The sequence below is a fragment of the Lepisosteus oculatus genome, chromosome 12, assembly GCF_040954835.1.
Source record: "Lepisosteus oculatus isolate fLepOcu1 chromosome 12, fLepOcu1.hap2, whole genome shotgun sequence".
NCBI classification, from domain to species: domain Eukaryota; kingdom Metazoa; phylum Chordata; class Actinopteri; order Semionotiformes; family Lepisosteidae; genus Lepisosteus; species Lepisosteus oculatus.
In genome coordinates, this window is record NC_090707.1 from 36,047,293 (window position 1) to 36,072,584 (window position 25,292).

Consider the following 25,292-nt stretch of genomic DNA (forward strand, 5'->3'; position numbering starts at 1 on the left):
CGAGCTCATGTAAAACTCTGCCGCGAGAGAGGAGCCGTTCTTTTGGCATGGCGGAGTTGTTCACCATCTAGGGAGAGAGGCAATGTACGAATGGAGCCTGGCAGGACCAGGGAGAGCTATGCCTGTGATAGAAACAAGCGCCTACTGAGCCAATTTATCGTGCAGACGCATATAGACTGTGTGCACACTTCACATGCAGTAAGGTCCATCAACTAGACTTCGCACTGGTCCATCGCTTTTTCTTTTCATAAACACGTCACATCTTTTGGAAAAATCTTGCTGAGGACACAAGCACTTGGCAACTCACTTTGGAACTTTTTGCTTGAGGTCAGAGGCAGCACTCAGTCCTGCTCCTGTTGGTGTCGTGGTCCGGCCAACCTCTCGAATTACACGACTGAACCCCTCAACTGACTTCATAACAGGCTTCATTTGAACCCTTCCAATGTTTTCAGCTCCTTAAAAGGTTGCAGGCTGCCACTTAACTCCTGTATTTTATAAGTGAGATAAAATTCCAAACGTCTCAGCAGGAAAATGTTCCAATCAAAGATGAGCAGTTAAGGCAACAGTCAAGTAAAGAGCACAGCTGGAACTCCAGAATGTGTGCAGACCTCCAGGAATGGAGCTAAAATATGATACTTAGGATATGCAGATGGTCTACTGTAGATGTATTTTTTTTTTCCTTGGAACATATGCCAGATCCTAACGTGCCCAGGACTAGAATAAGATCTCTTTACTCTGGCAGGATCCACTATAAACAAGAATACCAGCCTCATCTGGATGGTAGCACATGCACTGTCCCACTATAAAATGAACAGAGATGAGTTCTTCAGCACCTTAAAGTAACTGCTGCACTGCGTGATCATTTTACCCTCGGATGTCAGATATTGAGACCAGAAGAAAGAGTGGCTTTGTCTTATTTTCTTCACCAATCTGTCTGGGTGTAAACCTATCAACAAGCTTGATGTAAACGTATTTCACCAGCCATCTAATCCCACGCCCTCATCTTCGCATAATACATTGACCACGATAAACTGTAATGTCTGGTTCAGCTACTAAATTAGAAAGAAAATGATTCAAGTGACTGGCACTCTAGGCAGCTTTTGTATAGCAGGTGGTGTGTAAAATGAGGGGGAACAAAATGGAAATGATACAGCCAAGCCTATTTCACACATTTTTTTTTATAAAACACTTTTAAATAAATACATCATTTCTATTCATAGGTAATATCTGATCATGATATACTCATACAAGACAAGATGGGTTATAGTGCAAGTATCATAACCCAATCTCAAGGAGACAGCTGCAGAATGTGATCTTGTGAAGAAACTGATCTTACTAAATATTGAAAGATACACACCTGACTTACAGAGGTTTGATTATGTGTAAAAAGATGCAATCACCTTGAAAGGCCACATTTTCCTATATATATATAATCATCATGCCACAAAGCTAAGTTATGCCTCTGTCAATTAAATTACTGGTTCTAAGCACGAAACTTTCAGATAGCCATGCACGCATTTCAAGAATTAAGAGGTAAGTGCTGAGCTTTCTATGCTAGTGATGCAAAAACCAATACAGCAAAACAATTAGACTAAACCGTTTACATGAAAACTCTTTATCCTTCTCGAAGAGAAATGTTTTCTACAATGAAACTGGTGGCTGATCTGAACAAAACTGTCCCTCCACTCAACAATTACAACTTTCATTCTGTCACAAAAATCTGGTGGTGTATCGCCACATACTGTATTTCTACATGTATTATCATCCCACAGCATACTACACCATGATGTACAACATTTGTACAAGCTAATCCTACATTTTAAATGTCTGAAGGGCAGAATTCTGGAGTGGTTCTTGTTGTTTCTGATTCGTATTATTTAGGTTGACCCAGGCTCTCCTGTTTGGGATCGTTATTGCACTGAAAATGAAAGCAGCACCCCAAAGTCATCCACCCGACGCATCTAAGACTTCTAGGAAGTCCTACATGACAAAACCACAGTACGGCATCCCTTGTGGTGAATGTACAGAAGCCATTTTGCACCACCAGCCAACTATACAACAGATAAGGTTAAGCCTTACTTGACCAATTTAAACAGGAGAAGCCTGGAATAAACTATTTTACTGTTCATTACACACACAAAAAAGCTCTATGTTATCACTATTACTTTACTGTAACAGCATGGGACATTGTCAGCCCAGTTTGCTTTCTTAAAACTGTGTTCTTATGGATCCAAAAAGGATTATACATTATTTGTCCATAATGTTCTGCTCCAGTCTTGTAAACAATCATCATGGTTCAATGCCTGTTTGGATTTTTTTTTTTGGAGGATCTCTTCATTTGGACAAGGATTAACGAGCTGTTCAATAAGTGAGGAAAACTCCAGAATGGATTTTTAAAACTGTCAGTTTAGTCACATACTGTAGTTGGGCCCTTGCCTGAGGTATTTTAGTTTGCCCAGTTACCCATTTTGTAAACTCTTCTAAAACGTGATCTTTAAATATAGCAGATTGAATGTAATCTACCAACCCACAGCTGCACAAAGTCAGGGGTGTATTAGCTAAGTGTATTAGCTAAGGGTACTACTGCTGAACACTCTCCCACAATTCACCATTGACTTCAGCATTTCCTACCTAGAAATCCTACAGAGCTTTCAAGGCAGTTTCCAGTCATTTCTGGAACAGTTTTCACCTCACAGGTCTAAATCTGTGGCACCTGGCAAGTCCATGAAATACATACAGTATATCGGTATTTGTTATGACCGGATTTGAAAGGATTAAGTCTGCAGGATTTACACATTTACTCAAACTACTGCCTAATGAGACGGGCTGGCAACACTAAAAGAAACATGCACAGTGTTACTAAAGCACAATAAACCTCACACTGCGGTTATTATTTCAAGGGTTTGCAAAGCCAAAAACAGCACAATTCCTCAGCAAGGTGTTCTTCACCTACCACCTGTTGATTTAGATTTTAGTAAGATAAGCCCCTATAGTGGGGGGAAAAATAAGCTACATGAGAATCGAGTTGCTCAGCACAGTTTGATGCTTGGGAAAATCCTTTTTAAGATATAAATCAAAACTTTGCCAGCTGCCTCAAAAAAAGTCTGATAAGAATCCTGACCGAAACAATATATCTTGCAAAAATTGCTTGATGCAACATACAAAGAAGGGTGAACAGGACTTAGGAAAGAGAGCGTGAGAAACACTGTTGGAAGGGAACTTATAAAAAATGTTCTTGTGAAACTATCAAGTCAGAGCAAACAACAGTTTTTCTGGTACATTAGAAACCAGTTGATTATAAGTGATGTGTGCAGACACTTAATAGTCATTGTGCACAGAGACAGGGAGTCATGTGTGGGATGATGAATGCCTTAATCTGTAAAGGTAGTCCACATGTCACCTATGCTGGAGTCTGTGACAACTACCGGACTGAGTCCACTGTCACACAGTTAGACAAGCACCATCGGTGTGAGATACCTTAGTTTAAGGCTATTCTAAAAATGTTAGCATAGACTCGAAGAAGGTTACACAACCTAATCTTGCCACTTGTGGCAACCTAAACACTGAATGTTTTACATTTTCCTCTGTAATTGTCGGTGTTCACTTAACCACTTCTCATTATTTTGAGTAAGGATATGCTCAACTGGCCACATACTTTGAGTGAGTTTTAGGGGGATCTGACCTCCAGCTTCTCTCTCCCTGTCTGTGTGTCTCATGGAGAGCAAGCTGGGATATGTGAAAAGACAAATTCCTAATGCAAGAAATTGTATATGGCCAATAAAGTGATCTTATCATACAGTGCTGGCAGTGACAGATGGATGATTCCTCTTCCAATCAATGCCTTCCACCCTGTATGGCTCCTACTCTGAAACCTGCAGTGTGTCAAATAGCAAATGGGTGTGCTGGAGGAAAAATACCAAGTCCTCGCTCCTTGCATACTGGTGCAGAAGATGTACCGATTAGCAGACTGGGAGCAAAGGAGAAAAAATAAATGGGGTGTCTATTTGATTTTTAACAAAAAAGGAGTCTCACTTCGTAATGACACTTGTGGCAGAACGGACTGGGTTAATCAAGAGCTCAATCAGCACACTCTATGCAAGACAAGAAAATGATCCTCTTAGCAACAGAAATGAAACCCTGCCATCAAAAGTAAACACAAAATGTCTGTTCACAGCACATATTAATGTAATCAGCAGTCTATGTAAATCATCATCAACTAGGCTTCAATTCCCTCTTAATCCTCAAATGTACTGGCTATTTCTTTTTAATTGTTGCTCAAATAAAACACAGCCATCAATAATCTTTACTTTAGCTGCCAAGAGTGCACTGTCAAATTGTGTAATAACTGCTTATCTCTGCAAAACCACAAATGTCCTTTGACTATATCTATAATCTGTACATATACACTGTCCATTTTAAATGCAGACCATTCAGTTGGAAGATGAGATACAGCCAGGAAACCTATTAATATTCCTGGCACTTATTAAAAATAAGGTTTGTAAAAGAGTATTGTTAAAGTGGATGAATGAAATACTAGTACAGAATCAGATACGTCAGACTGAACTAGATTACCACTTAAAAATGAAGCACCCTGCTTTAAGTTAACAACAGATAGATGGGGTAGAGGGAGTTGGCTGATTGCAAGGTCCAGGAAACAGAGATATATATGGGTCTTAAAATGCACTAATTATTTTGACCTCGTTGCGTATCGTTGAAGAAATAAGGTGGGTCCCCAGCAGGTCAAGAGAAACAGACACTCAAACAGACGATCAAGGCCTCAGCTGTAACTGGGATGCACTCAGCCGGACCACTGGCTGACCACCTGCAAGGGTAAAACTTGATAAAGTGACTTCCTGGGCATGAAGGACATGCTTGCCCTCCAATCTTCTCTGAACCTCCTGCATGAGGATGCCCCTCATGTGTTAAAAGTCAAAGAAGAGGGAGACCTGCCTACACTTCCTCATTCCCCAGTGTGGGTGCAGGGTTTGTAGCTGTGAGATGAGACATAACCATGCAATTGAGTCTCCAAATTGTGTGGATATACAGTATAACAAAATAATAAGGATAGAAATGAATCATAATGGATTTCTCATGGTTTCAACTCAACAGTGTCCTCAGATTCAAGGACCTGAAGCAGATATCGTCTTGATCAAAGCTTGAACTTTTTATGGTGACCACAAGGAATTTCAACCACACAAAGCCATGATAAAGCACGTCCCCCTTTTGACTGGTATTCAAAGTGCTAATTCATTCTGCACAAGTCTTAAATATTTGAGAAACGGTTATTTAAAATTGGTGACACTTGGGTTTTAAAGTGCTGCTAAGGGCGTATGGGAAGACAAGCTGTAAAGGTTGAATTTGAGGTGAAAGCTCTCGAAAAGGTCAAGCATTTAATGGAAGGAAAAGAAAAGAAAAAAAAAAGACCTTTTCAGGAAAGTGTCCCAGCAGAAGTGCCCACTTTCCCAAAACATGCTTCAGAAGATGGGAAAAACTGTCTCAGGAAGAGTGAAACCCCTGCGTTTTAGTCATACAAACAAGGCTGTTTTAAACCTCTCTTAGAAGGCTAAACTGTATGTCAGAAATACTGTGGCCAATATTCCCCTAGCCTGCTGGTGGGCTTGAATAGGCTGGGCTAGATATTTACAGCTGCTGGCCCACTGTGACAAGAAACCCATTTCAGGGAAGAATTGTGTGAAATAGAGCATCCAGCCAAATTAAAACAATTAAAAAAGTAATTGCCCGTCAGGCTTAACCTGATGGGACTTATATGGCCTGATTTGCAGAATCAATCAGCCAAAACGTCCATTCTAATGAAATATTTACCAATCAGCCAGCGGATGCTAAGTGTGTCGCACTTCATGCTATCATTGAGTATTGGTCCTGGCACAGGCCAAAAAAGGTAAGGAACAAAATATCTTGAGGAATAGAGGGAAAATAGCCCATTGGAGGGGAATGGTTTCTCTTTTCTCACCAGTTTCTCACCGCTGGGGCGGTGCTGTGGCTCTGTGGCTAAGGATCTGCGCCTGTGGCTGGAAGGTTGCTGGTTCGAATCCTGCGGCCGGCAGAGGAATTCTACTCCGTTGGGCCCCTGAGCAAGGCCCTTAACCCCAGCTGCTCCAGGGGCGCCGTATAAATGGCTGACCCTGCGCTCTGACCCCAACCCTTCTCTCCCTGTCTGTGCGTCTCATGGAGAGGATGCTGGGGTATGCGAAAAGACAAATTCCTGATACAAGAAATCGTATATGGCCAATAGAGTGATCTTCTTTATGGTGAAGTGCACTCAATATTCGCTTCTGGCTGGCCTATTTAAAATAGCTTAGGTTTTTCTTTGGGTTTCTATGCTGCTTCTGCTTCTTGCAAACATTTTACTTGCTCTGGAGAGGTTTATACATCTGCAAAAGTCCATGAAAATGCTGGCACCTATCTTCCACTTTGACTCGTGCATATTGGCGTACGCCAGAGATGTAACTTGCGTTTTTGCAAACTGTCCCATTTCTGACAGCGACTCTCCGTCATCCCCCTGCTACTGTGTGGAGTCATGTAAAGTGAGATAGCCCCGCCCTGGTTAGAGAAGAACGGAAAGAAAGTACCTCAACATTGCTCCGAATCCTTTCTTTTTACTTTTCTTATCTTGCTCCTCGATATCCTCCAGCCTCTTGCGGTCTTTTTCCTTCCCTTTGGTTTTCGCCTTGTCCTTCTTCTTCTCCTTCGCTTTCTTCTTCTTGTCCTTCTTGCTTTCGTCAGCGTTGTCCGGGTTGCCCTGGCGCGAGGACCCGCTGGCAGGGGTGTCCCGTCCCGAGCTTTGGTCCGAGAGTTCGTCTGTTCGGGGCGGCAGAGACAACGAATATCAGGTAGGGGGTTTCAAACAGTTACAGCAGTGGCTTTGAAAAACAGTCAGCACTGAGCACGTGCATCTGTTGAGAGTACATTAGTTACTAAAAAAAGCCACGTGCGTCTTTGTATGCAATTGATAGAAACAAATGGTAGTCATGGTAAACCACTGCTCTCTGTCTACCCCTCTTGTCCATGGAAATAAGTTCAACTTGCATGGATTTCAGATTTAACTTTTCCACGGTGCAGTTTCACAATACTCTTAAGCAACAGTATAAGTGCTCTGTAAATACAGTATACAAAGAATAGGCCTACTCATATTAAAAAGCAACCTCTATATACTGAATGAATGTTTTAAAATTGATGTTGGTAAAGAACAATGGGTTATGTTCTTTCTAAAGTAACACTTAAAAACTTTTCACATCCCTGAAATCCTCTCTCTTCTCATTCTCTGCCAAGAGCCCATGCCACTCTTGACCCTGTTCTCTCCAATTCCCAGCACATTTCTTCTCTGGCGCTGCTCCTGCTGCCTCTTCTTGTGCAACAGTCGCCGAAGCTGACCCTCCGTTAATTGTTCAGCACAACTCCTGGCCTTCTCCCAGATTCCCTTCCCTTCCAGTTCTGACAAGGAAGGCCAGCCACCCACCCACTCTTTCTTCTTCAACGCGTTGCTGATTCACGGCTCCGGTCCCCCCACACCTCTGATTCAAAACCCCAGCGCTTACCTACCGTTGTCTCCGTCGCTCCGTCCCTGCCCATGTCTCCTTTGCCCACCTCTAACCCTCGCCATCCCAGGTCGCTCTTCCATTTCTACTGCCCATGCGTTCGCCCCCCCTCCAAAACCCATCTGTTTAGGGAGCTCATGCAACCTCTCAGCTCCCACCCTCACCCCTTAAGTCCTACACTGTCCATTGGCAATCGTATTTTTTTCACAACCACGTTACTGCCATTTTATATACTGTCAGTTGCCGTTTTATTATTTTAGGTGGCCCTGACATGCCTGTTACCGGTTTTGCCTGTCTCATTGTCATTATATTGATTTTAGCCTTACTAGATCAGCACAATTGTTCATTGTGCTCACCCTTAATTTAAATATTCTATATTGTAAGCCGCAGTGGTTAAGGATGTCAGCCGACAATTTCTCTTTTCCATCAGGGTAAGATATTTGCATACTGTAAATATATATAGCCAGACGCAAACAAATAATCTTGCAACCACCTAATGTGATCCTTTTCATCCATGAAGTGTCAGCTTTACCTCCACTGCCTTCACGCTACAGCTAAAAGGCCAAAAGGCTGGACTGAATGTTCTTTCAAGGGACCATAAGGGAAGAACGTCATATGTAGTTTTTATCCATTTGAGGTCTTAATAAAGGCCTTGACAATGGACATTTTGAAATTTAGATTCCTTTTCAAGTCATTTGCCCAGTACTTAATGTTTTGGGAATACATTCCTGGTGTAATGGATGTTTTAAACTGCCTTTTTTTCCCACTGCTAAAAGCATGCACGCAAAATGGAAGAGAAACTCATAATTTCAAAGCTGCTGACACAGCCATCTGTTACTGCCCATCCGAAGTGTGGCCGAATAAAGTAAGCTATCAATCTTAGATCGCTCTCCTGAAACAAGTCTTTCATTTTACTGCTTTTGCAATGCTTATCAGATGGTCATTTTAGTGAAAAGAACAGATGTAAATTTACTTGAGCCAGGAAATGGGACTTTGCTGTGTAAATTGGTGGACAAAACACACACTACTAAATCAATGCTGTTAGCCATATGCACACGTGACAATATGGTGGGTACTTCATTATTGTAAAGGCTGTTAGTTGTGTAGCAGCTACTGCATACCGAATGCTTTCTCTCCCTCAAAACACAAACTGCAGACAATTCTCTGATGTTAACCTGATGTTTTTTTTCATTCATTATCATTCTCTCTCCACCTTGTCTGGTGCCACAACAGAGCTATGCATCAATTCTGGAATTTTAATTCTTGGCACTGCAGAGTGTGTTATGAGGACAAGAGCAAAGCTTTTTTTTCCGCAATAAAAAACTCTGGACATCCTGTTGAGATATTGTGCTGCATAAGACGCAATTGCACTGGCAATTTTGATCCCTCAGCAGTAGATAAGGAATCGCTTATGTCATTTATCGAGCAAAAACAAAGAAAAACTGAAAAATAAGCCCTTGATTTGGATATGTGGTCAGACAGGAGATGCATAATTTATTGTTTCCTGACAAATACAGGCAGAATGTGTAACACAGCAACATCATTAAAAATGAACACACTGGACAAAGAATATTTATTACTCAATACTGTGGAGGAAAAAACATTGTAAAAAATTGGCCTGACTGCGATGTAAATTCAACTTACATTGAGACAGATTAAATGCTTCTTGGAAAACTATGTTGCAACTATTGTCACAGGTATTTCTGTACCCAAGTCTGAATTGCTAAAAATACCTGGTTGTTTGCTGTTGACTGCAACTTTGATGACATTAGAAAAGCAACACTTAAGAACTGTATAGGTCCCACTACTCAGAGCCAGCCTCAGCTCACAGAGACTTCAACACACTCCCTTCGCAAGGTTGCAGTGCCCCTCCTCAAGATACAGCGGAAAGGCTATATTCTCTGAGCAGGAATTGGTGTGAAATTTCACTCTCTTTCCAGCAGTCAAGGAAATATCTGACTTTTCGGCACGCTTTATGAAGACAAACAGAATGATGGATGACATCAGGGACCAATTCACTCTCAGGAACAAGGGAATGTACGCAGAATGATTAAGTATTTTAAATCGTATTTTAGAAAAGACAAAACCTGTTCCTCAAAAAAGGATACAGCAACCCTAATAAGCCTTTGGTTGTGTCCTATTCTTCTTTAGCCTGAGTGTTGCTGAAAAATAAGCTAAACTTCTCTTAGTGACGATGCAACACACTCCACTGTGATGAGTCATTCAGTAATTAATATTCTGTGAGCCACTTTTAGTTCTGAAGTCCATCTCATTTTGTTTTTTCCATATCGCGCATTGAGAGTGGTTTCATTACAAAATGAATAGTAGCATGCCTGTGTTGGACTGCTTCTGGGAGAAAACAGTAAACAAATCCAAAGAAATCCCTGGAAGGCTCTCTGGCATGTCCATCCTCTGAGATATCACCGGGCACCGCTGTGTTTCCAGCTCTGTGATATGAGCTATAATGAAAATAAACTGTTGAATTGTTTTATTCAGCTTTCAGGAGGTGTCAGAGAACTCCATCAGAATGTAGACAAAACTACAGAAGATCCAGAGGGTTGGTCAGTTCCGACAGGCCTAGTCTGTCTGAAAAACTGCATTTTCAACCACAAGTAAACAAGTTTCCACAAATGGATGGAAGAAAAACTACTGACCCACTCCAATAAGTGGAAATGCTGTGCAACCCATCTTGAAAAGTGTCTGACCTAGATAATCCAAATCACTCCTCTGAATTCACCATGGAAACCAAGAATGAGGGGACACATGGCATTAAAAATGAATCATAGTAAACACAATTCTGAAAACATAAACATTTCTTAACACAAAAAACGTAATGTACAAGGACATGGTATTAAGCCTTGTTTCGAAAGATATTCCACTAGAAGTAAGAATCCAAAATGACCAAAATGAGACTGGTAGTTACTTATCATATCTTTCCTTTTAAATAATTCATTCTAAGCAAGGAGAGCAAAAGCTGGCCAGAGAGAACATTTCTTTTAAATTAAGAAATGTGGGCAGTTCTAATTTCTTTCAAATGTTATTCCTCAGAAGGCCTGAGTCCTTCTAAAATAACATTCTTCCTTCCAAGTCTAAATGTCAGCAGAAAATATTCATCAGCATTACAGAAAGCACATGGTATATACAAATAGAAATATACTGTAATAAAAATGTAATTTTTGTAAGATGCACCCTGAAAGATTTTGTAGGCTTAAAGAAATCCGTTCACTCTGTCTTGAGAGCTCTCGGGAGAGGTCTAAGCTGGATGAGGCTGGAATATGATTAGCTGGGATAGTTCAGAGCAGTGGTAAAATCATGTGGTCACTTGATATGTTTTAGTTTGTGTAAGCTTTACTTTTATAACTGAGGAATTAGTTGTTTTTTTATTTTCAGGATGTCTTTCTCAAAGCCAGGATCTATCTCCCTTACGTGTGGGCCATCTTAAATATTACAACTTGTTTTGTTTTTACTTTAGACATGGCTCAAAAATACTGAAGATGAAATGATTTAACTGTCACTATGGATGGTAACAAAACAATGGGTGTAAACCTACTTTATCATTCAAATTCTCTGATGTACTACTCTACTGCACCATTTCTCTGAAGGAAAGGATCCTGTAATAAACCAAGCTATGTTTTCTAGAATTATCTTTTGCTTGTCCCGAGAATCAAACTTCACTGGCTTTCACAATAAACCCCTGAGGCAGTAAGCTGATGGACTGCCCAAGTCATACAGATGTAAGATTATATAACAGCTTACTTTTATTTCATGTGAAATAAGATCACAGGAAACAGGAAGTTAGGATCCCCTGCAGAGTGAGGAGCTGGCCACTGAGGATGGGTGGAGACGGAATGCATGGAGGAATGGAGGAACAGAGAAGGTATTACTGTAGGTTTGATACGTTTTTCTGAATTTCACGTTTTGGGGAATTCGGAGTTAGAGTAACAGAAATGAGGCAGATGTTGATGGCTCTCATTCTTCCCAGACATTCGTTAAAAAATGCCGGTGTCTGGGAGATCTTGTTAACATCTTATAATTACAGAACAGTCCCGTATCAACGTGCAACACTTCACTGTATTTTGTGGTTCAGCTCATCAGTTTTTTTTCTCCTCCTTTTGTCTTCTTTTGTTTTAAGCTTGGTTGTTTCCTTTTCCCGATCTGAAAATCCCACTGCTAACCGGAAGGGTGGATTCACCCAGAATTTGGTTAACGCCTGTAGATGCTGCACCGTGCTATGAGGAAGGCTTCACTTAAATACGGGGGAGACAACTTTAAAGAACAGAGCCAAATAATGAATTGTATCGGCATGTAATTGTCGTTATTTAATTTTTGACACTGCAACACTCACTGTTTAATACAAGCAGGAATGATTAACTTTGTTCTCCAATTGATTTGGATGTGCTTGTTTTAATGTCATTTGGCAGCATTTTCCACAGGCAGCATTTGATGTACTTATTGGTAGCCGATCTTTGATCACTGAGAACAATGCAGAGCTAACTCTCGTCATCCTGGAGGGAGTTCATTAATTGTTAGTCAGCTTGATACAGATTTTTTGTAGTTGGCTTTGATGCTCATTCATGGAAACCGCCTGCTACCTTCATGAATCTAAAGGGCGAGGGTGTGTTCCGTTTTTTGCTCCTCTCGCACTCTTCACCCTCAGCAGGACAGCAGAGCTCTTGACCTTCAGCTGCAGAACCTCTGTTGTGACATGGCCTTGTCCGGAGACACAGTGCAGCACTGTGGGAAACCCTCTCGCACAGTTGTTTCAGCTCTGTCGTTTTCCCACATGATGCCCCATCACCCCACAATCAACTAGTCCTGAGCAAAGCTACACCAGCTTCTTCAAAAGATTTACTCTCGCCTGCCCTACAGAAGAGCCCCTCGTCTGGGAGCGTTGTGGTACCATTTCAGATTCGCAGAACTTTTGCCAGCGTCTGTCTCACACTGTAAGACTAGTTCTTCTTAAATAAGCACTGAACAGCAAAAGAAGATGAATTCTCTTGTGGGACAATTACACGCCATTAAAAGAAAATATATTTCACTGAGGCTAGAATTTAATTTAGCAGCGACCATTGCTTCTTCATGGGGTACAAAGGCAGCTTTATTCACCTGATGTTTAATGGCTCAGGTTTTTGTTTCCCAATTCCAATCTTACAGTTCAAAATACCTTGTTTTATCCCTATTTACAAATATGGATCATCTCGAAGTCACCTGTCTGTCATGGAAGGGTGGAAAGCAAGTTCTGCGTCGTCACACATTGGAACCACCCCACCCCAGTTTGGACGACGCGAGCGCAGTCAGACCGAGCCGGCTTATAACTCAATGGCCTCGTACCGTCATCCGCCTCCGGGGGCCCGTCGTAGGACTTGTCGATGGCCGCCCGGAAGCTCTCGTTGCAGCCTCGCCCCCGCACCATGTGCGGCCTGGGCCTGTGGAAGGGCAGCTCATTCTTCTTCACCTCCGACATGGCCGTCTGCAGGCTCTCCAGCGAGCTCGACTTCTTCAGGCCCAGGGTGGGACCCAGGTCTCCGCCGCGAGGCGGACCTGTCGAGGGAGAGGCGGGAGCGGTTGAAATCCGGCAAATGAGCAAGGGCATTCGAAACGGGACCCGCCAACGCAGCAGACCAGAGGAAGACAAGACTCAGGGAACGCCCAGAGGTCTTCCCCCTCTCTCCCTCCTGTCTAAAAGCAATAAAACATTCAGCTACCGTATGGCTTTACAGCCCGGTTTTGTACCAAATACTACCATGAGAACAAACACCAATTTGTTTTCATAAGACCTTGGTTTGCCTCTCTCTCTCTGACAAATGTATCTTTGAGAAGGAATTTCTCAAATTTTGCTTTCACTGGGGGCTGGATTCAAAATAACATTAATCCCAGGGCTGTACTGGATATGATAAACATGATGGCGATGTCTACTTACCATCGCTGGGAATTTCATCACTGATCAGCGATGTCGTACTTTATCAAGATATAAAACATATCCAGCAGGGCATTAGAACTAATGGCATTCTGAATACATCCCTCAGTGAAATCCAAATAGTATATTTAATAAAGATTACAGGGTGTACAGAGGTATGGACATAGCCTCCATTGCAGATGTCTTATACCACCCTTCTATTTATACTTTATTAATTTACTGTAACTTTAACCTATGCTCCTTTCTTGCGAGAATTTGCTACCATCATTTCGAGAGACCCATGGATCATGAAGGAAGTCAAAATTTCTCACATGAGAACACATGGAGGATGAAGCTCTAACCCTCCATCTGCCTTTGCAGCTCAAGAGAGCCATATATCATCATCATCCCGGTCACTTCAAAGGAACGGTGGGCAACTTCAGACATATAATGCTGCCAGATTCAGACAGAACTGAGCTACCCAGCACACTCAAAATTCATCAAGGCAGACGGATTCTGAAGCTTGTGAAAGGCTAAGGGTTAGGGAGCAATTGCTGAATTACTGTCATATTAAGCACGTTCTGAAAATTAAGCGCCCTTCACAGAACAGTGCAAAGTCCAATTACCAATATAAATCTTTGACAATACATGCCGTACATTAAGAGCAACCCTTTTCCAGACTACCACTTTGAAGTAAGAAGATTTATTTATATATATAAATATGAAAGCCCAGCAAAGAAGAAAGAAAGCAGGTTGATTCTTCTGGGAAAAGGTACAAAGCAGAGGAAATTTTCAAGTTACGTAAGCACTTTAAATCCCCCTGAATGTGTGGGCTGATAGCGGGTTAAATCCACTGCCTTAAATCCCTTTTAAAGTTTGAACTCCTTTTATGAAAATTACTTTTTAAATTTTGCCTGCACTGATCTAAGTGATGAATGGTCCTGCTGAGCCAGGAACAGGCTACACTGTTTATCATCTCAATCAATCATGACTTTGACATTGCTGGAGTACTCTCCAGCCCAAAACACATCTATCTTGTAACATCTCCTAACATCCTTTTCTTACGGTAAGGGAGATAATCACAAGAATCAAAATGAAATCATTAGCTGAAGGAATGCAGATCTAACAATGCATTCATGAATCAAAAAAATCGTCATATTGACAGCCACCGTCAGTTAGAATTCAAACAAGCTTTGCCTTCAATTTTTTTCACTAATGGGCATGCAAATTAAGATTGAAGTGGCTGTATTATTTTAATCCATACAGTCACAGAAGGCAGTATGAACTAAACTCTAAATCAGCAAGAAGCAACCTTGTGTGCAGGACTGTGGTACATGAAGATATCCTTTTTATCAAGCCAGTCCCTTTCACACTGTTTTCTCAACAGAAGTGATGTCTCAAGACATAAAATTGAGACTAATACCTACGAGACTATGAATGTTTCTGTCCCGAAATCAAATCCCTAACCCACTACCTTATTGTGTTCAGGTAGCTAACGGGGACCAGGGAGAAAATCCTTAGGGAGACAATGTGGAGCAGCCAGGCAAGCCTCACTTGCAGGTTTTTCCCTGCTTTAGGACAAGGGGATAACATGCAAACTCTACACAGAAGGCACCCCAGTCCAGAATTAAATCCTAACCCTATCCGCCAATATTCTTTGTATTGTTATATCTTTCATGGAAACCCCTCCCCCACCAGAATCACACCACCGGGAGACAAATAAAAAAACATGAGAGAGTATTTGGTTTATATGAGATAATGGATCTGGTGAGAACTACATTTCCCAACATGCTGTGGGGCGGGGGATTATCTGCTGCCCTTTGTCACCTGACCCATCAGGTGAACATTTAGGAACCAGGAATTGTCGTCCTGCATCCCCCACCTGGATACAGCAGGTGAAGGAGCTCAAATTAATAAGAGAATGGACAAGAAGTGGCAGTAAAGAGCTGGACTGTGGGGTCATAAAAGGCTTTAGGACAGTGCCGGTCAGCAACACAGTTGTGAGGTTTCAGTTTGAGAGGAACTAAAAAAGCTCTGAAGAGAATTCAGCCTTTTCTTCTGTTTTTATAAATTAATTCAGAAATGGACACCTATGCATGGATCTAAAACATCCATGTTTGTTGTGCCCCTTGTACAAAACCAGCTGATCTGACCAGCACTCCAAAGTGTGACAATCTTTGCAATGTTTCTCAAATGCACCACACAGTAATTGCAAATTTCTGCAAGTAACAACAGCGTCTCTTGAGTCCCAGCTTAAAACCTTGTGCATGCAATAAAAGGAAAAGGTCAAGTCTTCTACAGCCCTGAGAAAACAGGTTGACTGTTGGAGAAGGGCAATTAGAAGCAAACAACAACAGAGGATTTAACTTGAAACTTTAAAAACTACAAAAAAACATTTCGGAATAACATACTTTTTGGCAATTAGTGTTTAAATAGACTGTTGAAATAAGAAATAAAAGCTACTGAGGGAGTAATGTTTAACACTCCTCAAGTTATGGTTAGATTTACCAGTCAAAAAAACTTAAAAAGTACAGACTATGACAGAACAAGTAGACTGATTTACAGAAAGTTAAACTGAGCTCTTGGTCTGGGCCTTAATCTGTTAATGATTATTAGGCTATGTGTTGTAAAAACATCTGAGACTGGGAAAAAAAAACATAATTACTTTATAAATAAAGCGCACACATGTGCAGAGCAGTCATTTCACAATTACGCTTAAGAAAATGTAGCTTGCAGCACATACAGTAACTATTAGGCGATGTGATCTGTGTGAAAGGAAAAAAAAGAAAACTTTTGTAGCTGTGGTTATGATAATCATCCTGTTCCAACACAAGGAGAGAAAGTGCTAGGTAAAAATGCTTATCTCCACTGTTTTAAAAGGACTTGAATGATTACTGTACTTGGAAAGATTTAAACTACCAAAATACTTGTTAATTTGTGGTTTGCCAAGAAAATTGAGAGTTTCAGGCTGGAAAGTAGAAAGAAGAAACAATATTTCAGCTGTTGAACCTTCTTCACATGTGTCAGGACGAAAAAGGCAGAGAAACTGGTCTGATGTAGCAATCAGCCTACACTGTTAAAGGCTTGTGTTGTAACAGCTGCACAGTCTTGGTCTCACAGAAATGTCATATAACCAGCAAACATATATCCCCTCTGACCCCACCTAATAAATGCACATCATGTATTATGCAGACGTCTTTAGGAACAGCCATAGTTCCTTAACAGGGGAAGAATACGTTAGCCAACTTTATTCTGCATGTGGCAGGTATTTGCAAACACAAAATATTCTAATGAAGCATCTTGATTGAATGTGGCATTCATTGGTATTGTAAAATTAAGATATACAGTTTATGAAAACATAAATAAAAAGAATAAAAATAAAGACAAAGTAAGGTTAACTGCACCTTTAAAGCATGTTCTCCATCACATACTGACTGTCCATGCTATCAGTATTCATTATCCTCCTGTAATGTACTGTCTAACTTGTGTGGTGCCATGTCATCTGCAGTACTGTCCATGTCCAGCATGAATAAGAGCTCCGATGTACATCCAACGTACGAGGCAACCTTGAGTTTGAGTGCGAGACTGTGGTACAGTACATGAAGATATCCTGTTTATCAAGCCACTCCTTTACACACTGTTTTCTCACCTCAACAGAAGTGATGTCTCAAGACATAAGTTTGAGAATAACACCTACAAGATTATGAATGTTTCTGTCCCGAAATCAAATCCCTGAGCCACTACCATATTGCGTTAAGTCAGCTAACGAGGACCAGGGAGAAAATCCTTAGGGAGATAATGTGGAGCAGCCAGGCAAGCCTCGCTCGCAGGTTTTCCATGCCTTAGAACATGGGGATAACATGCAAACTCCACACAGAAGTCACCCCAGTCCAGAATTAAACCCTGCCCTTTTCTGCCAATTTTCTATGTACATACGGCAATGAATTCTTCTATTACTACGCAACTAAAAAAAATCTGCTTCAGTGAATTTGGGACAAATAACAAAAGCATGAAATATATCTTTTTGGTTTGACTACCTAGTCTAAGGCTTATCTTAATCCAGACTCACCAATTCAATCCTGCTCTGAGGCAGCAGCTCTATTGTTTATTAGTTTGGGCTTTCCAGAGATTTCAGGCTGTGAAGACCAGGGTAATTATGCCTGAGATAACCTTTGTCAGAAACACACAATGTAAACTAAAAGAGTTTTAAACAAGCATAGCATCACAAGCATAAAGAAAAAATGAATCACAGGTTATCCCTGAGGACAAACCAAGGGGAAAGAGCTTTAAACAGCATTATGTTTCAAAATTAAACCAGAAAAACACTGATACTTCACATCAGAACCCTTTGTCTTCCACACTTAAAGCTGTTTTCTAACCATAAGCACAACAAATCACATTTCCTTTGAAAGCTCTAGCCAATTCAGTAAAACAAAATTCAGATTTTTAAAACAGCCTCAAAGCCGTAACATCACATTTAGCAAGAGTTTGAAGAAAATAAAAACTACATGTTCTTTCACTAAGAGCACATAATCACGCCACATGAAGTATAAGGACAAAATTACAGGCAATGGAATTTTCTATAACCTCACTTGCCATTTTCTTTCTCTTTACTAAATGTAAAATGCAACAGGCTGTGCTTTTTTCCTTGCTCAACAACTAGCTATTACTTCTAATTTTGTGAATGAAGGTGAATTCTTTATTCTACTCTGATGTGAATTATTTATCGAATCCAAGACAGAAATCACTAGTAATCTAGTAATCTCTAGTTTTCCTGCACAGTTCTAACACTGGACTGTTAAATGTCACTTTTTTAAATCAGCAGTTGAACCCGTTTCTACATTTTTTTCCATACTGTACTTTCTCAGTCCCTCACTGCAGTTGTTTTTCTGTTACACACATACAGTATGACATACTTAAACTCGCTACAATGCTCATTATTCTTGGCTCCCCAAATCCAGATTTTCTATATAAAAATATTTTAATATGATATAATTAGAATTTCTAGATTTTCTGAATTTGCACTCATTAAAATATTAATTAATTAAATATTAATCTCTCTGAAATTACAACACTGCTTAATGATTACATTTCAAACGATATCATAGAGATCGAATACTTGACCAGATTCGTTCTGTAGACCACTGCTACCATGCATGAACATAAGGAACACAAAGGATATGGAGAGACTTATGATTTCTGTTTCAGAAGTCTCTGCTTTCTCTGAACACACTGGCCCACCTATTTCAAAACACATTTTTGAAATGTGGTTAGATTTCTAAGAATTCAGAAGCTTTATTTTATTTGTGGCTACCTGTACAAGGAGATGTTCCATAAACAGTATAATATAAACACGGACTGAACTGTTTATTGGCCCAGTGGATAAAACCCGCTTTTCATAATCCTATATTCTCATGTATTCTTTGTACATTTTGGCAGGAAACGTGGTCCTCGGATCTATTTACCTAGATTTGTGTGTATGTGTTTCTCATCCATGAATTTTAAATGTATGGTTTCTGAGGACGTCAATTAAGATGGGTCAGACAACGTCCGTGTGAAAGTGAGAAGAAAATGAAAGATGCATTATTTATGCTGCAATCCTGTAATTTCCAACAAGCTTTGTGTAGTTGGTTTTGTAAAAGCCAGCCTCTGCCTAGCACTAAAGATCCCTTGAATCCCAGTGGATGGTGTACCTAAGGTCTATGTAGCTTAATAGCACATTTAATATAAGATGTATATTTATGCATACTTTTTAGAAGCAGATTCATATACAGTTTCACTACTTAAACACAAATGAGTCAGGGAAACAGTAGTTTTAACACTGGAGTTTTAACACATGTACCCTCATGCCTTAGCCAGTAACATTTTAGACACATTTTTTATTTCTGTTTTGTTGTGAGCTTTGGGGAGGGGGGGGCGGATGGGGCAAGCTGAGCTGTGTGAAAATAAAGTTATAAACTCACTTCTGAGGCCAAATAGGATTTATTTTATATAACGGTTATAAATAGTGGGGCTGAGCTCAAAGATGTACTGTACGATGAGGCACTGAAATGCTCACTTTGAAAGCAGGATTTATGTCACAAATGTAATTATTTCAGACCTACTTCGGTTTATAGAATTAAGCAGCTTTTTGGAGGCATTGCGCTGATAGCGTGTAAACTAAACATTACAATGGAACACTTGCCATATACGTAAGAATAGTTATAGCTGTTGTTTTGTCTAGGCGTGGTGATTTCTGTCTATGAACACCACACACTGGTGTGTCCCACTCAGTTTGCATTAGAGAGTACAGGATCTAGACTTCTAAGAAATGAATAGGCCACATAAAAAAACAGCGCGGATGGTACTTTCACTTCTGTGTTTTACGAGTGCTATCGGCTCAATCAAAGCTTGCCAAGCGTGAAATCAAGGCTTTTTCAGAAGCCACAAGCACAGGCTGATTCACAATCGGAACTCATTTGCAATAATTAAGCCTCCCAGGTAAAGAAGAATAAAATTGGGATACAGTTAGAAATCTTTGGGGCATGGAAGGGGGAAACATTCATACTAAAGTTCTTTTTTGAAGATTTATATAAAAAATGTAGGTGAGGACAAGGGAAAAGATGAGGACGTTTTTCCAAAGAAAAACAATGAGGATATTTCCCTATCGTACAGTAATTGTGTTCTTCTGTCACAGCCAGATTAATGTTATAAAAATGTTGTCAGTTTTACACAATGTTCTCTAGGGAGGGTGATTTAAAAGGTCAGCTGTCACTGCAAAGCATTTGTTACTGCAATTTAGACTTCCAAGATGAATCACAGGTTAGCCTTTCATAGGAGATATTAGCTTTGTTTTTTATCGCCGAAAGTCAGCTTGGATATTTTTCTTTTAATTTAAGACATGGGTGTTAAACGTCTTGTCCAGCACAGAGTCTGTAATGTTTTTTTTCCCCTTTGAACTTTTCACCATGAACAGGCCAGACCAAACTCAGGTTTCAATGTGCCGCTCCTAAAATTAAGGAATTGTGAAATTAACCTGGGAAAAGGAACCTTTAAATGAAGGAACCCAATTAAGCTGTGAAAAAGTTTAAAAGAAGACTACTAATAATTGCAGTATGTTTAAGATAAAATAAAGTGGTGTAATGTTTATTGTGAACGTATTTCAGCAAGTAAACCCTCTCTAATTTCTGGAATGAAAGATACCATTTTAAGGACAGCTTCTCTTTTTCATCCCCTTATCACTTTTAACAGCTTTATTTTTCATATACAAGAATCTAGTTCATCTGTCCATCCATCCAGTTTCTAATTGCTATTTCCAATACGGGGCTGTCGGGAAATCCACAGACTATCCTGGCAAGCCATAGGGATTGAAAGGCAAGGTAGGATACACCCTGGATGGGACACCAGTCCATCACGGGCCAGACCCACGCTCACACCGGGGGCTAATGTTCCCAGAAACCAATTATCCTACCGGTATGACACTGGACCGAGCGGGAAAGGAAAGAGGAAACCCAGGCTGACATGGGAAGAACAAAAACGCCACGCCGACAGCACCCCAGGTACCGCATTTGAACCCAGGGCCTCTTAACGCTGCGAGGCAGCAAAAGCTAACCACTGTGCCGTGCCACCCTGAGTTAACCTGCCAAAAAAGGAAATCAAGTTTATAAAAGGTATAGCGGTGGTACAGTAAACTGGAGATTTGGAAAACATGAAATTCCTCATTCCAGAATTCCCAAATTAAGTTCTATTTCAACTAGATGTTGCAGAAAATAAAGTAACGCCAGTGCCAAAAGAAACACATGCACGGTACCGTCCTGAGCTGATTTCATTCCCTTTAACATTTTGATGAGGTTTTTCCATTGCCAAGAAACCCTGTTGGTGCCAACCTGGCCATCTCTGCCTCTATATTAATCACAGGCATGGAGAAAACCTAAGTATTCATTTTATTGTACGATACCCCGAAGATGCATTGCATGGGTAATTGTCCAAGACAGACCTTAAAAGGCATCTCATAATTACAGATCACCTTTATTAGATTAAGGCTTCTGGCTGAAAGACCATTAGGTCACTTCTGCTTCACTGGGGGTAGGAGAGATAGAGCTCTCTCATCATGATTTTTAAGTACTTAATCACTCATGAAAAACGGCTGGAGACATTTTTTAAATCTTATGGGTTTTTTTTGTGTGAATACTGAGCAATAACTAACACCAAGAAACCACTTGGAAGAAAAATTTCATTGAAACCTTGAACCGGTCGGACTGTCCCCTTCCATGCAATCACAGGTTTTTGACAGAAAATGGTAACTCGATATTTCTGGTGTCACACTTGACGTTTATATACAGCACTCCCATCCTAACAAAAGGCACAGTAAATAAAGGAGGAAACTGTTATAGTGCATTCTAGAAAGGATTCGATCCAGAAAGAGCAAACTACATGTCTCAAGAATAAGCAGAAAAGATTAACATCCACAGACTTTGCATATGCGAGATTAAACTGTAGTTGAAAGAGACAAGGAAATTATACAATACAGGACTAAGCAAAGCAAGGGATTTCACAACCTAAAGAATTTGCATCAGGTAAACTATAAACACTATCCTTCTCGGATTCCCTAAGGATCTCCTGCGGTTATATACTTTAGGCACTGGAGCAGCATGGAAAAAGAGGACAGCTCTGTGGAATGGACAATCCTCATCTGTTCCAAGTCTGTAGGCAACTACTTCAAGAGGACCTGAAAACTTGTTTGTACTGCCAAGAAGACGGCCTTCTCCAAAACAAATGAATCGACTGATTCAAGATTAAATCAACAGGTGCCTTTTGTGAGGAATCCATGCTAAACCCTCTCACAACAGACTGGGAAGTGAGAAAACCAGACCAGTGAGCAGGGGAGTGAAAGATATTTACGACAGTACATGATATAACAATATACTATTGCAGTGCCTGTCTCCCTGGGTTTTAAGAATCTCTCCATTTCTGCCAGCAGGGATTTTCTGTGAGCTGCATCCTGAGATGACCGTCCAGCTCTCTTTCTGCCAAGCCTGGATAACAGAGAGCAGCAAAGATGGCATCGCAGCAACTAAGAGGATGAGCTGGCCATTATACGGAGGAAATAAGTAATGCCACAGAAAAAAAATAATTATATAAATACAAAAATTCAATGTAAAACTGCTGGCATGCTTCCCAGATTCAGTGTTAAAGATATCTAAGGTAACATTCCTTGCAGGAGCACTGCCAGGGAGTGAACAGAGCACAATGCTGCTGAGTTAGTCCTCAACAGAGAAATTTAGAGGGTGCCCCAGGATTTCTCTTTTTACAAGAACGTGATTGAGAAAGAATGAGACTTGATTTATAAGATGATAGCACATATGTGGTCGCCGAGCTTTCTGAGGAATCCTTCATCATCCGCGGCGTAATGGGGAACCATTAACGAAGGCTCAGCTGAATAAGCAGGCTGTTGATTGCCAGTCTGGCTCGCTGGGTGCCAGGTACTCAGGCAAGACACGTTCTGTATAATTCAGGACCTGTGGTTAACCACACATTCTTTTAAATCTTCAGCACGCTCTTCGGCTTCTCCGAAAACGGAGCGACGTACCGCATCAAGACACAGGGCCATCGATTTCCAACATGTCTGCCCGGCCGCCTGCTTAATCTACTGCTTTTGTTGTTGCGGTTTTTATTGGGGGAGGTTATTTTTTTAAAAAAATATATATTCCTCTCACATGACCGCATGCTTTTCTTGGCACCGACTTAAAACCTCCAGCGATATTTGTCATCATCATTTTGAAAAAAAGTTCCATGTAACCAGTACATGTTCCTAACGTTTCAGCTTTCTCAAAGCCCCTTTGTGCTTCACGGCGTTGAAAAGAGAAATGTTTGATTTAAACCAGTTTATTTTCAGAAACTTGGAAAAAAAAATCCACTTTCGGCCCTTTGCGAATCTTCGTCACGGTCTCATTTTTGAAGATACCCTATGGATGAATGAATATAACTGTACACAAATCTGGGATGTACAATGTAGCAAATGAAATGAACGCTCCCCCCCAGTTTTTTAGGCGTAAACTTGCAAGATAATTTGGCCCCAGGCAAAATGTCCTTATGCCAGCAGATATCAACCACATCCAAGAACAGCACTGCACTGGAGTCATACAGATTCATTCGAAAAGGGGTTCCAAACTAGGCCTACTGCTGCTAGTGAATTATTGCAGTAGCACCTGCTGTTTACAATCACACTATTAAGCAAATTCTGCTCTTCGGCCTGGTGCTTGAACAATTACAAGCATGCGGTTTTTCTTTTTAACATGCCTTGCTGGTGGCTATCAAAATGCCTGCTAGCCCAGAGTAAAACCTCTTGGACGATGTCGACTGATCGGGCCGTTTCTACCCAATCCCTGGCCTGCGTGCTCCGACATTTCCATTACGAAGGAACATTTCTCAAGAAGCGATAGAGTAGCTGAAATGAGGAAAAAAAAAGGGTTGTTTTTTTTATTATTTTTAAAGATTTATTCCTAAACTATCCGTCTTCCCCTCACAGTGATAAGATAGAACACACTGGAGCCCTACAGAGTCCATTAATGGCATAAATCAGTGACTTCAAGGCCAAATTAACCACAATAATCTCGCCCTCCCACTGTTTTTAGAGGATACATCATTCAAAGCGCTGAAGCTCATAACGTCAGCCCCTCTCAGCTGCGTTTCCCAACTGTCTGGGCAATGCTCCATTGGCCTATCTCATTAATGCTCTCAACCGTACACTGTTTCTCAACACAGAAACAAGTAAAACTGTATTTCAGAGCAGGAAAGGGAAAAAGACAGGCATTTTATCTTTCCTTAAATTGGACTCAAAGATTAGCTTTTCATTCAGCAATCAATAACATAAAGGAAGGGAGATCAGCCATGAAGACGTACACACTGTGCAGATAAGTTGCTGAATTCGCTTTTTTTATTACAAGTGCAACTTTCTTATTTGAGGTGAGATTCTAACCACATGGGCATGGATGGAAAATTACAAAATGATGGAAAAAAACATATCTAGTAACTATTATTGTACTAAATACAAAGAGCTATTCATTTTCTCAATCTCAAAACCGAGCAAGCATTTTCTGAAATCGTGCTGTATGTAATTCGTGGTTAATGTTATGCTTTTAAGTCAATATCTTTTAACAAAACCAGGCTCAATTTAAAACCTGTACATCAGACCATTTAGAAAAGAATGCTAAATCTTGCCTTCTTTACCCTGAGGAGAAATGTTTGCTGTACCACAAGCATAAAATGTTGGCATCTGCATCTTTTCCCTGACTTGCAAAAAACAGTTTTCAGTATTCTTGGATTCTAGGATTAGTGACAAATATCTTTCTGTCCCAAAACTTACTATGCAGGGAGTGCACAAAATATGAAACGCCAGGACATTTGGAATGACTGCATACTTCTCCTGCCCTGCTCTTAGCTAAGAGTGCTCTTTATCAAGTACTCTACAATAAACTTGAAATCTGTGCATGGTTTACTGAAACAAAGACTGTCAGGGAATTCCAGATTCCTTTTCCTAGAAACTCCATTCTAATTAGAAGAAAAATTCAAAGCAAAGAAATCCTACACAGCCAGGCAGTGGCTACATTTGTAAATTCCTTCAAAAAGCCCACAGGGAGCCCAAGCATGTTAATGGGATGTTTGGTCTGGGATATACTCTCCAAATGTTCACTTAGAATGCAACCTTGTTTGGCTTAAGAACTCAACTGCTCGAAAGAAGACAACCTTCTGCCCAAAATACAAACCTCCAACTCCTACTCAAAAGTTTACACTTAAATCCAATCCTCTTTAACGAGGAAAGCTTAAAAAAAACAGGAAGTAAGCATTTTCCCCAGTTTAGA

General features: G+C 40.6%; 1 protein-coding gene across 4 annotated transcripts in view; it reads right to left on the reverse strand.

Moving 5' to 3' along the window:
- pard3bb (par-3 family cell polarity regulator beta b) overlaps positions 1–25,292 on the reverse strand; it is a 313,361-nt gene that overhangs the window by 108,890 nt on the left and 179,179 nt on the right. For all 4 annotated transcript variants that reach the window (XM_015359593.2, XM_069196274.1, XM_015359591.2 and 1 more), the window contains 2 exons: positions 12,888–13,097; positions 6,591–6,819 (listed from right to left, as the gene is read on the reverse strand). In XM_015359593.2, the coding sequence (XP_015215079.2) occupies positions 6,591–6,819; positions 12,888–13,097 (439 nt within the window). The remainder of the gene's footprint in view (positions 1–6,590; positions 6,820–12,887; positions 13,098–25,292) is intronic.